This window comes from Hylaeus volcanicus, chromosome 2 (genome assembly GCF_026283585.1).
Source record: "Hylaeus volcanicus isolate JK05 chromosome 2, UHH_iyHylVolc1.0_haploid, whole genome shotgun sequence".
In the NCBI taxonomy this organism is placed as follows: domain Eukaryota; kingdom Metazoa; phylum Arthropoda; class Insecta; order Hymenoptera; family Colletidae; genus Hylaeus; species Hylaeus volcanicus.
This window is the reverse complement of record NC_071977.1, coordinates 31,133,730-31,149,596: the sequence shown is the minus strand read 5'-3', so window position 1 is coordinate 31,149,596 and position 15,867 is coordinate 31,133,730. Positions and strand designations below refer to the sequence as shown.

Below are 15,867 nucleotides of genomic sequence, written 5' to 3'. Positions count from 1 at the left end.
TTCCATGACAGTAAAAAAAAAAAAGACGCAATGGTGGGATAAAAGTAGAAACGTCACAGAATTTCTATAGATTTGTTATACGTGTTGTTTGTTAAACGCGTAACGATATATTAATTCATCTCTGATACGTGTCGATTTAGTAATTCAAAATGGGAAAAGGATTTAATAATTACATGTGCAAGAAGTTTTTCCATCCAGCATCTCGAGATAACTTAAAACGAGTAAGCTTCTTATTTTGTCGTAAAAGCTTCTTATATAGGTTATGTATAGTACGAGTAATGATTAAATTACCGACTGTGTTTTTATTAGGTATGGATGGCTGAACAGCAAGCAGAGGCTTACAAGAAAAAGCAGGAGGAATTACGTGTTCAATATGAAAAGGAACAAGATCTTCATAATAACAAGTCAGTCAAATGATTTCCCTTAACGGAATTTCGGAGCCCAGTTTCCACTAACTTTTACCCTGTTTGTTACAGAGCATTACTCAGCAAAGAAAGCAAAGACAAACTTAGTGTAAATTTCATGTACGAACCTCCTCCTGGAGCAAAGAAAGAGAGAGAGAAAGAAGACAACGAGCCGGAGTATAAATTTGAATGGCAACGCAAGTATAACGCGCCTAGAGAAAGTTATTGCAAAGGAGACAGTGAAATCAGAGATCAACCATTTGGTATTCAAGTACGTAACGTACGTTGTATCAAGTGTCATAAGTGGGGACATATAAACACAGGTTTGTAATAATTGTATAATTATTATAAAATATTACATTAAAATCGTGTTTATTAATACATGTTACTTGTAGATAAGGAGTGTCCTCTGTATAGTCAAGCAATGAGTGTAGTAATGGCAAATAATTCGCAAACTCCATCTGCTCCTGATGCTCTGACTCTAGTTCAACAAATGAGAGAAGATGGTTTAGCTCTTAAAAAGTAAGTTAAAATTATATTATCCCTCGGAACAATTTCCCTCTGTCTTTCTTGGTGTTTTATAAACGATTTATTTGCAGATCAGCACTCAATGCTCAACAACATTTACGGGTTCCAGAACATGAACATCTTATGGTCTCTGATGACGAGGAGCAATCAGAAATAACGTTTTTAAAAACTCTGTCCAAGAAAGAAAAGAAAAAGTTATTAAGGTAAATAATTTTCCTTGTATAAATTTTCAGTGACAATCGTTTGCAAGGACAGACTAAATTTTTCTGAAAACATCGATTGCAGGAAATTACAGCAACTCGAAAAAAAGACTAAGAAAACGAAAAAACGAAAGTCGAAACACAAAAAAATAAAACGCAAAAAGAGTAGCAGTGATACAGATAGCGATACGGAGAATAATAGTAGCGACACTGTTAGTAGTAGCAGTAGTAGTGACAGTACCACTGACAGTGGCCATGTGTCGAAAGAATCGAAAAAGAAACGACAAAAGAAGGAAAAGACAGATTGTAAGATCTCAAACAGTGAAATTACGGATCATCGTAAAAAGAAGGAGAAGCGTAAAATAAATAATCGGAGGGAGGGACGTGAATACGAGTACAAAATGGAAGATAAATACAAAAAGAGTGATCGGAAGGATGAGAAAAAAAGTAAAAACAGAGATTTTGTTAACCACAGGAAGAGAAAAAACATAGAATTTGACGAGGATAGAAATAGTGAAAGGCGCGATAGAAAGAGAACAAAACGATCTAAAGATTAATTATGTTTTTTACACATTTAAGGTATACAATAAATTTAGATTATTCGTAACATGTACGTGTGTATGTCCGCACGCATGCATGAATGCTTGCGCGTGTTTTCTATTCGTACAGAATCACAGAACACTAAGTAAAATAAGATATACGCGTATATAGCTTTTATATACGTATAATGGAAAGTACAATATAATACGAACAGCGGTTTTATTCTTATTAAACTATATAATGTATCTCAAATAAACAACAAAAATTACTGCAAAACGTTGATAAACTGTGCATTTTTCATAATATTAATTTCTGATGGGTGTTTTATACGAGGTGACGTTCGAAGAAAATTTAATAAACAAATATTATTTCAATCCTGTATTATTTCAACTGTAAATGGCTAAAATAGATAAGCTCTTAAACGGCTCAACATTCAACGATATTTCATTATGCGTGTCTAAAATTATCATTACTAAACAAGTGTCGATATTATTTCTGTTTTGACGAGTCCCGTTAAAAAACAGTAACTCTTTAATAAATACTTAGATAGTGCTACTATTGTAATATCACATACATGAAAATAATGCAGTTTTGTAAGATTGCCAACAAGAACCTTAAAATATCTTAACGTAACCTTAATAGATTAATGTTGGTAAAATTTGAATTGTATTAAGCGTTAAGCTTTTCTGTTTCCTTTTACTTGTAGATACCAAGAAGCAAAATATGTTTACTAAGATTCAGCAAAGTGAAAAAATCGACTTGGGGGAGACCTCTCATCGGTTGTCCCGTCTCTTTTCGCCTCTAGTCAAGTCGATTCTTTAAATATTTATATACCGCGAATCAGCAGAGACATACATATACGTATAATATTTGAAAACGTGGCACTCACTTCTTTACATTATAATTTTATTATAGAAAAATGTAATAGAAGTGAAACATTCACTGCATTTTCTGTCTAAAGAAGCAAGAGGGTAATTTCCTATCTTTGAAAATGTTTACCTATAGATGCGTATTATTATGTACGTACGTATGTATCTTACAAAGTATCAATTTCTCACTCTCAACAATTTACTTTTATAATACAGTTAGCTATTAACAAGACTTTTACATACTTATCTTCTAACACGCGTGTGTACACGTTTTACTATGTAAAAGTTAATACTATCCAGCTGGTAGCTGTGAACACTTGGGCAGTTTGAATCTGTTGTGTAATTGTCACTTTCACAATGATTACATCTAGAGTAGAATCGGATTGGTTAGTGATCAGGGAATGACGATTCATTAAGTATATTAAGGCGTTACGAATGCAATTTAACCGCGTCGCCTCTTCTCTAAAAACAAAATTATCCAAAAAATTTATATACAAGACATTACTGCTCGATAAATCACAATTAAGTATGAGCAAAATATGTCCGTTTATAATACCCCTCCGATTCTGCTATAATATAGATCAATGCAGTTTTTCTTCTTTTTTTTTTTTTTACACTGCTATGATTTTATGTATTCTCTATTATTTTGAAGGAATCAACACTTTATACTAGTGGCAGAACAAGTTTCGAGTCTAGTCGTGTCCAATACTTGAGAAATTACCATGATCTATGTATCCTTTATCGTAAAAGACGTTCAAATGATTTTGGAACGTACGTAAATATTTGTTTAAAAATCATTCGGTTAACTCGAGATACAATGAAGGAATTGCACGATCTATAAATTCTCATAGAGCAAACAATTCGAAAATACAGCACATTCTTTCTTCTTTTTCGGAACGAATCTTTAGGTACACTCAAATCAATTTTCGTTGGCCTAATTTTGTACACTAACGATGAACTCGTAATTGGCGACGAGTCAGACATTTAAAAGAAATCGAATAACTCGTTGCAAACGATGGGATAGCATGTCATCAAAAATATCTCTTACACCTCTCAACAGTACAGCGTCTTTCTTCAAAAGAATGCACCTGTTATCAAAAACCTACGTATATTTACACAACGAAAACATATATAACTTTCCTTCTTTACATCGTAAACAATCGTTAGTCACGCTATGGCAGTTACAGGCCTGCGTAAAATTTGTACGCCGGTAGCACCACTGCTCTACAAGCGTAACTTCTCCTTAGCGTTTAGAATTAGTTGTTGCTATGTATATAGAAGCAAATCACGTTAAATTTGCTAAATGTGACTGTTGTACTACAGAAAAATAAGTAAGCCAGAAAATGATGTTACAAATATTTTTCCAAGATTTAAGATGGAAAAACAGCGTTTTCTCGCGTACTTCTGTCTATGAATCACTATAAACGGTTCGACAGTTGACTTATATCTGTCATTTCGGTATCTTCCACGTTATGTGAACCTACTACGTGATGCCTAGAAATCAAAAAATAAAATAGTTGGGGGATTAAAATAGAATATCGAAGTTAACGGTACCTGTGGTGGTTATAATGAGACGATGTACGAAGATGGGTGTCGGGTGATCTTGGCGATAAGCTATGAAGACTTCCACTGAACCCTGTACATAGAAGACCTTTGCGAGGACTTCTAGCATTTACAACTCTTGGTTGCGAGTACATCTCTTCCAGAACACTCGGTGCTACATACGTGAAACCCTGTAAACGGTCAATTGTATTTTGTTTTACCGTTCAAAGTAGTTGATTTACTATCGTAGAAGCATATCGTGTTACTTACTTGAAATATCATATTAGCAGATTCGCTTAATGTACTTTCAACTGGAGAATCGACCGGTACGGTTGCCGTAAACTGTTCGTCAAATTGCGACGTATCATCGGCGCTTTTCTGTAAATATTTCGAAATGCATTTATTTACTGTCCCACTATTCTATATTAACACGTTGACTGCCAAAGCGAAATCGTTAGACGTCGCGAAGAGGCCACGCTTATTCGATGCGATACAACACCTACTAAGCGCCGGCCGACATAACTTGGCGCGGTGCCACGACATAACCCGATATGGCAATCAACGTGTTAATTAAAGTTACTTACTAACGATGGTTTAAAGGGTGGTTCTAGCTTTCGAGAAATTACATCCTGCCAATTAATATGCTTAAAAAAGTTATGATTCATAATTTGTTCGGCATCTTCGAAACCGGATCCCAATCTTTGAAGTACTTGTCTCTGTAAGCAATACGTGGAACATAGTTTTTATACGAGTCACTTTTCCCAACGGTATCGCATGCGATAAAATTTTGCTAACGATACCTTTAATAATTTTCGTATCAAGTCTCTCGCATCTGGTGTTAGATATTGCGGAAGACTCAGTTTTCCTCGTAAAATTTTTTCAATTGTTTTCCTTCTGTCGTCTCCTGTAAACGGTGGCTGTAAACGAGGAATACGCAAAATTATTCCGTCTATTTTAATCATCGAAAACTTTTTAATAACTTTCTGTTTATTTCATTCGCGTACCATTCCGGTAAGCATGTCGAACATTAGCGCACCTAAACTCCACCAGTCAACAGCCTTGCCATGTCCGCTTCTCGTTAAGATTTCTGGTGCCCTAAACACGTTAGCGTTATTTTGGTATGCAGTTTATTCTTAGTTTTGAATAAAAAACGCTCTACTTACATGTATTCTATAGTGCCGCAAAATGTATGCGTCACTGTACCTTCTTGTATATGCTCTTTGCACAAACCGAAGTCTGTTAATTTAACATGACCTTCGCTGTCTAGTAAAATATTTTCTGGCTTCAAATCTCTGCAACAACGATCGATATCGTTAGATGTATGCGCAATACACACTTCGGTAATGGTAAATAATTAAAACATCCGTACCTGTATATAATACCTTGATTGTGAAGATGTTGCAATGCGAGGATAATTTCGGACAAATAAAAACTGCAAGCAAAAACAGACACAGGAGATATCGATCCGTGAAATATTACGAAACAAATGACTGCGAAATCGGTTAACTTACCATGCTGTGTCTTCCAAAAAAATGCCTTCTCTATCTAAGTATGTGAAAAGTTCTCCGCCGCAAAGATATTCCAATATTAAATATAATTTGCCACCGGTTTGAAAAGCATACATCAGATTCACAATGAACGGATGCTATAATAAAAATAAACTAAATAGCTATAGTGTTATCACGTTTGATGAATTATACTTACTTTTACAGCCTCTAAGATATTCCTTTCCGCCTTTGTATGAGCTGTATCTTTCTGATTTCGTATGATAGAAGCTTTTCTTAATACCTACAGGTAGTAGAAATTGTCAACGTTCTTTCATTGTGTTCTTTTTGTTTGTGCACAAGCGAAAATATTTACCTTCATAGCAAAAATGCTGCCTTTATCTTTTCCTGTAACTTTTTTTACTTGAAAAACTTTTCCGTATCCACCTTCTCCAAGAATCTTGCACAATTCAAAGTCTTGCGGTCCAGTTTTCTCTTGTCCTGGATTGACATTTTGCTCTGATAATTGAACTCTTTCTAAATTATCGGATCTGTTAAAGAAGATATTTCTGTAGTTTCTTTTTTCCAAGGTGCGAAAGAGAGGGAGGTGGTTAAAATGAATTTAACAGCAAATTCGTATCGTTTTGTAAATATTGTAGGGTTTGGCTGTAAGGTCAATGTCGTTGACCTTCAAAAGCTATAATACTTACTCTAATATAGTATTCGCGTTCGTGGCATGATTGTACTCGTCCTAAAAATAAAGAGAAATGAATGAGAGATCCGGTATAAACAGCAGAAGAATTTATTAAAAGCTCGGCCAAAAAACGAACTTCTCTGCTTTCAAGAATATCGTTGTCTGACTCGTCTTGATTTACGGAATCTCCATCGTGTAATTCTATGTCAAATACACCAGCCATCCTCTTTACGACGAAATCACATTTAAGAATTTCTCTGGTTAGTAGTTTTAATTGATCGTAACGCGTTCGAATAATGTAGGTAAACGTATGTGCGTAAAAGCGATGGAATGTTACTTCTTTTTTATTCGTCTGTCCCAACGCACTTATTTCGTGGCGGATAGATCGAACTATCTACGACCGTCAGCCGTAAATTATAACTGAAATCATAAGTGTTATCGTGAGGAATGTCTGTTCTTTTTTTAGGAAATAATCAGACGAGAACGTAACAACTTCGCAAAAAAAACACACGATTCACGTAGCCTATGACACAGGGCAACAGGGCATGGACAGCGCAAATAGGAACCCCGATCTACCACGAAATACAGAAAAGATATACAACAGAAACTTTTACGAGGTTTCGTCTCGTCTGAAGTTGAATACGAAATCCGCTACTTTTTACACCGTTGGTTGAAATTCAATCTTCGAAACTTCGATCGTTTCTCTTTTGGTATCTTTCAATCCGCTCGAATCTATTTGCATTTATTTAAAAATCGGTATATATGAATAATTTTTGGACGATCCTACGAAGTACAAAATGACTGTGATTCGTAACATTACATTTTGTTTGTTGTGAAAAAAAGTATAAATAAAACCATGCTCGCGACAAAAACTTATTGGCAGGGCCGATTTTAGCAATATTGGCGCCCTGAGCAAGATTATCGTGGCGCCCCTTCAGGAGTATATACAGGGTGTCCCAAAAATGTTGTAACACCTTGAAAGGGGTGGTTCAGGAGGTGATTTTAAACAACTTTTTCCTTAGCGAAAATATTAAATGTTAAATGTTAAATGTTAAATTGTACCCGCTCACAGAGCGGCTTAATGAGCGGTGACCTTCCTGGATGCGCTCAACAGTAATCAATAATAATAAACTATATAGAACGCAAATACTTCGTAACATAAACCTTGCAATATATTTGATGAACTATGAAATAATATTTGTTCAATGTAAGACCACATTTTGCAAATGTTGAGGATAATTAATAGAAACGACATTTGATCCGAAATATATGTATGTATACGTTCAATTTTAGACGTATAGTACTCGTTTCTGTTCATTACTGCTCCATGCTATATTATCTGGTGTTATCAGAAATGATCGGAGGCGTTCGATGAGTAATTGGTACTCGAATTATTTATTCTTCACAAATGACAGCGTTCCGCTACTGAATTTATCAAAAGAGTAAATCGGCATCGTGGAAAGAAACATGACTTCTATCAGTGAAATTAATTCGATACCTAAAACGAAGAAACCATCGGGTAAGTTTATTGCATAGTAGATTAACTTTGTACGTTATATTTATTATACTTCGTTTGGTACACGTGTAGAGATTACAAATAATTTATTTGTATAATAGAAATTATAATTTCCAAGGTTACTCCTAATTTTTAGTTTTATTATTTTTCGGTAATCGTAGAGTGTTAATTAAATAAGTGATTAAAATACGATACAAGTTTCACAGAACTATTTATAACAAATTTATGTGACATAATGTTTTTCAAATAAATAATTTTATTTAAACAGATAGCGCATTCAAACAACAGCGTTTACCTGCTTGGCAACCGATACTTACTGCTGGAACTGTATTACCAACGTTTTTTGTAATTGGAATTGCGTTTATACCAGTTGGAATTGGATTACTTTATTTTTCTGATCAAGTCAAAGAATACATCATAGATTACACGGAGTGTAATTCTACAAACAAATTTCGTACACAGGATGTGCCTTACAAATGTACAGATTATATAGTAGAAGTACCTAATCATGCTGAACCTTGTATTTGTACAATAGAATTCAAATTACCCTCTGATTTTAATGGAAAAATTTATATGTACTATGGTTTGACAAATTTTTATCAAAATCACAGACGATATGTAAAATCACGTGATGATAATCAGTTGTTAGGAAAGTTGAGCGATGAGGTTTCAGGTGACTGTGGACCATTTGCTTTTGATGCAAACAACACACCTATTGTACCATGTGGTGCTATCGCTAATTCATTATTCAGTGACGAATTGGAATTGTATTCCAAAAAGCATAATGGACCTGTGCCATTAATAAAAACTGGTATAGCTTGGCCCTCGGATAAGAACATTAAGTTTAGAAATCCTGAGGGTAATTTAACAGAAGCATTTAAAGGTTATGCGAAACCAAAGAATTGGACTAAACAAATTTATGAGTTAGATCTGAAGGATGAAAGTAATAATGGTTTACAAAATGAAGATTTAATTGTTTGGATGAGAACTGCTGCCTTGCCCACTTTCAGAAAACTTTATCGTAGGGTGAATCACACAGAACAAGGTTTCTCTGAAGGATTAGTGGAAGGGGACTATATACTTACTGTTAAGTATTGTAAGTGATGTTTAAAGACGCAAATAATCATATTTATTATGTAAAAATGATATAATAAACTAATAAATATTTTCTTTTTGTAGCATATCCTGTGTCTGCTTTTGATGGCAAGAAAAGAATGATTTTGAGTACTACATCTCTTCTTGGTGGAAAGAATCCTTTTCTTGGTATTGCTTATATAGTTGTAGGATGTATTTGTTTAGTGTTAGGTATTACACTACTAATAATTCACATCAAATGCTCTAAAAGGTAAAGATTAATATCATGTACTTCATATAATTTTCTGTTTTACTTTACACTCAATGATGTCATGCTTAAGAAAGGCTTTTAATCAGGACAATTTGAAAAATGCAATTGTTTTAAAAATTATTACTTTTTGTCATCTGAAACGTACTATACTTTAGATAATTTACAGTAAAAAATTGATACAAATCAATCAGCAATTGCATTTTAATAAATGTTTTAATATATTGTTTACTCTTTAACAATTTTGGAAATTGTTAACTGCCTTTCAATAGTATTCTTTAGAATTTAAAAAAAATAAGAGTATTAAAAATATTTCACGTGTACCAGAAATATAGAAAATACTTTTAAATACGTTTTATTTTTATATATTTTACTTCACCAATTATTATTCACAAAACCATGTGTCTTGAATTCAAAATTGACAATAAACTATTGTGTAATGTATGTTATACAGCAAACTAATGTAAAGATGACTGCAACAAAATATGCTTAGGGCACCGTAATTGTTCTTGTAAGTGTTTGTGATATTGTGTTATGTCTAACCTGCAAGAATGTTAATTATCGTTTTACGTGTGACATGGCTTTATAAATATTTTGTTCGTATCCATTTCTTGTTAATTTTTCTTGTACTTATTTCATATGTTGCGAATGTAAGTTTTTGTTATAGGACAAATCATATGCATGTAGTTGTATTTTGTATTTATTGCCTTTTGTTCATGATCCATAGATAATATAAACATTAAATGCATCGCTTTTATTCGAAAATACAGTTCATAACAATTACAAATAATTTTTTCGTAAATAAAACATTACATACTTTTTATTCTTTAAGTATTTTTTGCTTCATAAATATATGCTTTTTACATTGCACGTCGTACTTAATTATGTTGTGTAGTTTGGAAACACTATCAAACGAGTCATTTAATATAACAACAAATTTAACTTTTTATTTATGTAATGCATCGTTTAGATTTGAATTCATTACATCTGAATTCATTAAAAAAAAAGAATGTTTACAGTATGAAACTGTACTTAGCATGTAATAATTTAAATATAAAGTGTAGAACATTTTATGGCAGATATATTGTTATATATTAATTAAAACGTTTTATTTGCATTGAATGAATGAATTTCATTTTTGATTCTTTTTAAAGCAATACTTTTTTTTATCAATTTATCAATTGCTTAATAACGTAATAAAACAAATGTATCATTAAAACTAATTGCCAAAGAAAATTCAGTAATTGTCTTATATCTTTTTATAGTGCAACAGAGATGATCAATGTGAGTCCAACTACACCGTACCAAGAATAATTATACATAATTGTTACAAATTTTGAAGAAGATTACGGACATTCTGCATTTAATTTGTAAGTGTTAATATAAAATAATTCAATTTAGATTTCGTGAAATGTAAATGTATAAAGAGTTTTTTAGCAAAACAGACGACAGTTAAACAAAGAAAACTTCTTTAGTTTGCTGTTGAAAAATGGATATAGAAATATTTTAATAAAACGTCCTTTATATAGAATACGAATATTAATAATGTAAACATTATTTATGCACTGTATAATGTACATGACTACATGTTGCAGAAATATAATTAACGGTAAACGGATTTTTAATTACTTATGTATCATGCATTTTTCATGTACATGTATTAAGATGCTCAGAGTAATAGAATCAAAACGTTTATTTTCTTTTTTAAAATCAATAAATCCAACGACTGATGTATCTAGACTTCTTTATTAAATAGTTCAGGCATGTTGGTCTGTCTGAGTGTCTTAATATATTGTTAAATTTTACTTAATTTGTACTATTTCCTTATGTAACATACGTTGGAATTATCGTGTTAGTTTTACTCTAGTCACAAATAAATGTATAAATATATAAATAAAAAGGTTCACATATTTATTAATATACTTGTATACATATGTTTTTAGAAAGTATTCCCTCGAGAAAAGTTTGAAATTTTTAGGACTACAAAGATTCGAATTACTTCAAACATTCTTCGGTACCAAAAATATTTCGAAATTTCAGCCTATCATTTCGTGACATTTATTACTTGTCTATAAAGCGAACATAAATATACATAGTTGTTTTAACTTGTAATCATTCTATCAAGCTATTTTATAAAGAAATTTTATTGTAAAAATCTCTATCGAATTAATCGTATAATTGTCGACTTATTTCGGTACACACCTTGGCCAGTCAACTGTTCGCCATTGAAAACACAGCTTTATGTCATCATATGTTTTCAGTTGCATACTACCACGAGTTAGGCACTTGTGAGCTGCTCAAAGCAGTGCCGACTCATCGCCGAAAAGATCTATAACAAAACGTCTCTCTAGCTTTGTTACAACAGACTTTCCACGGTTTCTTTTGTCGACTGACAACGTGCTGTCAATTTTGTTATCTTTCAACATGATTATAACTTTGAAAAACTTACAACAACAAACGTTTACTGTAGAAATTGATCCGTCGAAAACGGTAGGCGATCGTAACGAATGCGAAATTTTGTGGCTTTTGTGAGGTGTAATATATACTCTAACGATATATTTTTGTAGGTAAGAGATCTGAAACAAAAGATCGAAACCCAGAAAGGTTTTCCCGCTGATCACCAGAAATTGATATACGCTGGTAAGCGATGTGTCTTACATAACCTCATTTTCGCTTCGTTACTGGTTTATTACATTGTTTCATAAACTTGCAATTCGATTAGCTCCGTGTAAGTTTATTTTCATAATTGACGTTTAGAAAGACCTATCGTACGAAATTACGTCGTATCGGATTTCATTTTACTCTCTTATACGTGTCATTGTTTTCATATGACAATGACTTGTAATTTGTAGCTATCTAAATTGTCTTGGTGTTACAGGAAAGATATTAAAAGATGATCAACCTCTGACGGAATATAATATAGACGAAAAGAAGTTCATAGTTGTTATGGTAACAAAGCTTAAAAGCGGTAGTAGTTCTGCAGCAACCGAAGATCACGCAGACGGGGAAAATAAAGAAGAAAGTAGTACGACCAGGTACTAATTGAAAATATTTCAATCGTATAAATATTGCGAATATCTTATAATAATTTTGTCCTTTTTAAGACTACTTTAAGTGTATTTTTGAAGAAATAATGAATATTAGTAATAAGTTTATTTTAATTACATTATGTTAAATTATTCTTGGTGTTTGCCTTTTGTCGTAGCTCAGTGCCACCACCTAGTACAAATCCTACCGTTCAGGCTCCACAGAATCCTGTTAGTAATGTACAAGAACAATCCGAAGCAAGTACTACTCCCGAATCAGTTGGCGGTCAAGCTGAAAGTGCCTTGCTAATGGGTGAAGATTATAATACTATGGTAAACAACATTATGGATATGGGGTAAATATATATTTAATAAAAGAATGTTTTAATTATTTACTTACCATTATCTTTGATTCATGTTTCATTGATATGGTTTATGTCAGGTATGAGCGTGATCAAGTTGAACAAGCACTGAGAGCAAGTTTCAACAATCCTGATAGAGCTGTTGAATACCTTTTAACGGGTATACCGGCTCAGCTTTTCGAAGATCCGCCAGAAGATCCACCCGAGGCGCAAGAACAACTTCAAGATCAAGGGCAACATCCGCTAGCATTTTTGAGGATGCAACCTCAATTTCAACAAATGCGTCAAGTCATTCAACAAAATCCACAATTATTGAATGCTGTACTCCAACAAATTGGTCAAACCAATCCTGCATTGTTGCAACTAATTTCGCAAAATCAAGAGGCATTTGTGCGCATGCTCAATGAACCTGGTGCGTTTTACTTATTTGTTAAAACGAAAATACTATTTTTATCCGTTTGTTCATACGTGTAAACGTTTTATATGTTTTATTTCCGAATAGTGGAAACAACTGGAGGCACAGGTACGAGAGCCACACCTGTAACTGCGCCGACTGTTCCAGCCGCAGCTGCGCCTGTTGGTTTAACTGGAGGACCTGGTACAGGATTGGGTACAGGAGCTGGAGCGGGAGCCGGAGCTGGAGCGGGAGCCGGAGCTGGGGCTGGATCAAATTTAGGGTTTGGTATAGTTCAGATATCACCACAAGATAAAGAAGCTATTGACAGGCTGAAGGCATTAGGGTTTCCAGAGCATTTAGTTATACAAGCATATTTTGCATGTGAAAAAAATGAAAATCTTGCTGCTAATTTTTTGCTATCACAAAATCTCGATGACTGAAGCGACACGCTTCATTGATTTCATAATACGGAGTTAAAGGACTGATATAGGGTGGGTAATTACACAGGCGCTGCATTACTTTCAACTGGTTACCTTTACTTTGTACATAAGTATGCACACATATTTATACTATTTTATTAATTTTCTAGTTAAACATTGGCGTACTTTGCAAATCGTATAAATTTACTGGAACTTTACATCCGATAGTTCGACATATTAAATTGTTTACAGTTTGAGCTCGTTTCATTTCAAAATATGTACTTTATCTGTTTCATGTATTTTGAGATTGAAATTCAATAACTTGCATTAGTGTTATAATCCATCCTTGCAGTCTAAAAATTGCTCTTTAACAAAAATTTTTGTTCTTTGAATATATGGAGCAGTGTAATTACATTTTTATGTAAGAAAGCCTGCTTGTTTAATGATTTAATATACAAAAATATAAATACTTTGTTGTATTTATATATTGAAATTATTATACAATTACATGTGCGTGTAAGTTTGTACACGTGTATGAAGATATGTGTTTTCAAATAACATGTATGTACATGACAAGTATACTTTGTACATTTGATAGGCTTTCTAATATAAAAATTATGTAAGTGCATCCGTATATGTATGATTGCATATGTATATATGTGTGTACTTGCATATAACTTGCGCCTATGTATGTATGTATAAAAAAAGTCTTGTATTTTTTAAACAAAAGTGAAGATAGTTATTCATTAATAAAACATTACAAATCATTTCATTTGTCACAAACTAACAAAATGTAAGAAATACTTAATTGAAGGAAAAATGAAAATTTAAGTAATATTCACATATGTATCGTTTTAAATTTGTTTTAACCTCAATATCAAACCATTTTTTTCATCTGAAAAAAAGCTCGAATAATTTATGACTAGTTGTTAAGAGATAATCATACTATAAAATATCTTAAACCGATAAATTCCAGGTAACTTATCTGAAATATGAATCTATAAAGAAAATTTGTAATTAACTTTCTATAAAAGTGGAGGCAATGAGATTATTAATATTATGAAAATACATTCAATATATTATAGCTTTAACATATTAATATGTAACTTACTAGAAATCGTTTGAATTTTTAAAATAATAGTAACTATATTAAAATTTTATTAGAAATATGATACATAATGTAAAACAAATAATATTAAAAGATTGAATATTTAATAAATAAAAATAGTATGAGTCTAGGCACAAACGAATATATTAGTTTCCCTGTTTTTGGTACATTTACTGTACAATCTCAATTTTATTGGCGTTTTTATTTTGTGATACATACATATGTAATTTACAATCATATTCGCACATCCATATAGTTGAAGTACACATTTTTAATAATTCTTTGTAAAGTCGAGTCTGGTGTTATTAATGTAATAATATCTGGAAACTGTCTCAGGGTTTCCACTGTTACAAAGAGTTAACGTACATGAAGTTTATGTTACACAAATATTTCTTGAGTTAGCTTCCTTTGTGTATCAGATACCAAAAAAATGATAAAATGCTACAGATAAAAATATTATAGTGCAAAATTATATTCTTCGTTACTCTCGTCAAATTTTATTTGTAGTAGAATAAATAAATGCTTTAAAATTTACATGTAAAAATAAGCGGTAGCTACCTTTGACTTCCATTGTTTTTCATTTAATAAACGCAAAAAGGGAAAGGAGATAAATGAACATAGTAAATATTTTCATTATACAATCTTTTAATTTTTTTTGTTTTAAATATTTTACAATTTTCATGATAAAATAAATCTTTTGAAATATGTACAAATTTAAAGAGGTAGCATATTTATATGTATTAATACGTAGCTTTATTTGTATAACGTAAGAATGTTTAAGCAGATTTGCCTTTCAAAGCCACACCTTTACTTTGAAGGTCTTTCTTAGCTTCTTCTATTTGCTGGAAAAATAAATTGCGATAAAGTAATTGCAAGTTGTTTAAATAAAGTACGTTACATCCATTGTTAAACCTACTTGTTGTAGTTCAATAGCTGCGCTCTCGCAATTGTTAAATGTGAAAACCCTATATAAGATAGTAGTAACCGCGTACAAGCCAAATAAAAATAAAGCGATGAGCGGAAAGAAAAAGACAACTAGCTGCCATTCTGCGATAATCAACGAATTAATGTTTCCTGTAATTGCAGCTACCCATACGCTGAAAAATAAAGTTGCGAACAGGAGCCATTCCATTAACTTCGTCATCTGAAAATTTTAACAATATTCAATATTCAACATCTTGCGATCTGCAAATTAGTAGAATGATAAGGATAATTTACTTTCGTATTACGTACCCCGATTTGAAATATACACAACCGAACTATACGTAGAAATCGAAATTTCGCGTGTGTATTTTTCGTTACTCTCGTTCGGTTTGCGAGTGTTTTTGTACTTTTATCATAATTTTATTTTGAAAAACATTCGGTATAAACATCGGAAATTATGGCAAGAAACAATACGCTATACATGTGACGTGTATAGATGTTACGATTAAACT

General features: G+C 32.3%; 4 protein-coding genes across 6 annotated transcripts; 3 read left to right on the top strand and 1 right to left on the bottom strand.

Annotated features, from left to right (window-relative positions):
- Positions 1 to 6: 6 nt before the first annotated feature.
- Positions 7 to 1,739, top strand: LOC128872412 (corepressor interacting with RBPJ 1). Its single transcript, XM_054115065.1, has 6 exons — positions 7 to 221; positions 310 to 404; positions 477 to 727; positions 800 to 926; positions 1,004 to 1,135; positions 1,218 to 1,739. Exons 1-6 carry the CDS (start codon positions 150 to 152, stop codon positions 1,687 to 1,689), a joined length of 1,149 nt encoding a protein of 382 aa, XP_053971040.1. The 5' UTR covers positions 7 to 149; the 3' UTR covers positions 1,690 to 1,739.
- On the bottom strand, positions 1,680 to 6,843 carry LOC128872410 (ribosomal protein S6 kinase beta-1-like). The gene is made up of 13 exons (XM_054115061.1): positions 6,398 to 6,843; positions 6,278 to 6,318; positions 5,944 to 6,118; positions 5,788 to 5,871; positions 5,595 to 5,728; positions 5,453 to 5,515; positions 5,247 to 5,375; positions 5,088 to 5,178; positions 4,884 to 5,000; positions 4,668 to 4,799; positions 4,354 to 4,461; positions 4,096 to 4,274; positions 1,680 to 4,035 (listed from the first exon to the last, which is right to left on the bottom strand). Exons 1-13 carry the CDS (start codon positions 6,482 to 6,484, stop codon positions 3,960 to 3,962), a joined length of 1,416 nt encoding a protein of 471 aa, XP_053971036.1. The 5' UTR covers positions 6,485 to 6,843; the 3' UTR covers positions 1,680 to 3,959.
- Positions 6,844 to 7,341: 498 nt separating this feature from the next.
- Positions 7,342 to 11,041, top strand: LOC128872414 (cell cycle control protein 50A). Of its 3 annotated transcripts, none has more exons than XM_054115068.1 (5): positions 7,342 to 7,468; positions 7,555 to 7,780; positions 8,046 to 8,873; positions 8,957 to 9,122; positions 10,385 to 11,041. In XM_054115068.1, exons 2-5 carry the CDS (start codon positions 7,729 to 7,731, stop codon positions 10,431 to 10,433), a joined length of 1,095 nt encoding a protein of 364 aa, XP_053971043.1. In that variant the 5' UTR covers positions 7,342 to 7,468; positions 7,555 to 7,728; the 3' UTR covers positions 10,434 to 11,041. The 3 variants fall into 3 exon arrangements, with proteins under 3 accessions (XP_053971043.1, XP_053971042.1, XP_053971044.1); XM_054115067.1 differs by having other exon boundaries at positions 7,373 to 7,532; positions 7,614 to 7,780; XM_054115069.1 differs by adding an exon at positions 9,574 to 9,630 and having other exon boundaries at positions 7,378 to 7,780.
- Positions 11,042 to 11,390: 349 nt separating this feature from the next.
- Positions 11,391 to 14,967, top strand: LOC128872413 (UV excision repair protein RAD23 homolog A-like). Its single transcript, XM_054115066.1, has 6 exons — positions 11,391 to 11,609; positions 11,687 to 11,759; positions 11,998 to 12,154; positions 12,325 to 12,501; positions 12,588 to 12,919; positions 13,010 to 14,967. Exons 1-6 carry the CDS (start codon positions 11,544 to 11,546, stop codon positions 13,342 to 13,344), a joined length of 1,140 nt encoding a protein of 379 aa, XP_053971041.1. The 5' UTR covers positions 11,391 to 11,543; the 3' UTR covers positions 13,345 to 14,967.
- Positions 14,968 to 15,867: the final 900 nt, after the last annotated feature.

Bases quoted from the DNA above. Each gene is read 5' to 3' on its own strand.
- LOC128872412 (XM_054115065.1), top strand. From the start codon at position 150: ATGGGAAAAGGATTTAATAATTACATGTGCAAGAAGTTTTTCCATCCA. The intron at 728-799 runs GTTTGTAATAAT...TGTTACTTGTAG, and splicing joins GTGGGGACATATAAACACAG to ATAAGGAGTGTCCTCTGTAT. The intron at 1,136-1,217 runs GTAAATAATTTT...CATCGATTGCAG, and splicing joins GAAAAGAAAAAGTTATTAAG to GAAATTACAGCAACTCGAAA.
- LOC128872413 (XM_054115066.1), top strand. From the start codon at position 11,544: ATGATTATAACTTTGAAAAACTTACAACAACAAACGTTTACTGTAGAA. The intron at 11,760-11,997 runs GTAAGCGATGTG...TTGGTGTTACAG, and splicing joins CCAGAAATTGATATACGCTG to GAAAGATATTAAAAGATGAT. The intron at 12,920-13,009 runs GTGCGTTTTACT...ATTTCCGAATAG, and splicing joins GCGCATGCTCAATGAACCTG to TGGAAACAACTGGAGGCACA.
- LOC128872414 (XM_054115068.1), top strand. From the start codon at position 7,729: ATGACTTCTATCAGTGAAATTAATTCGATACCTAAAACGAAGAAACCA. The intron at 7,781-8,045 runs GTAAGTTTATTG...TTATTTAAACAG, and splicing joins TAAAACGAAGAAACCATCGG to ATAGCGCATTCAAACAACAG. The intron at 9,123-10,384 runs GTAAAGATTAAT...ATCTTTTTATAG, and splicing joins CACATCAAATGCTCTAAAAG to TGCAACAGAGATGATCAATG.
- LOC128872410 (XM_054115061.1), bottom strand. From the start codon at position 6,484: ATGGCTGGTGTATTTGACATAGAATTACACGATGGAGATTCCGTAAAT. The intron at 6,119-6,277 runs GTAAGTATTATA...CTTCTTTAACAG, and splicing joins AACGCGAATACTATATTAGA to ATCCGATAATTTAGAAAGAG. The intron at 5,376-5,452 runs GTACGGATGTTT...TCGTTGTTGCAG, and splicing joins AATCAAGGTATTATATACAG to AGATTTGAAGCCAGAAAATA.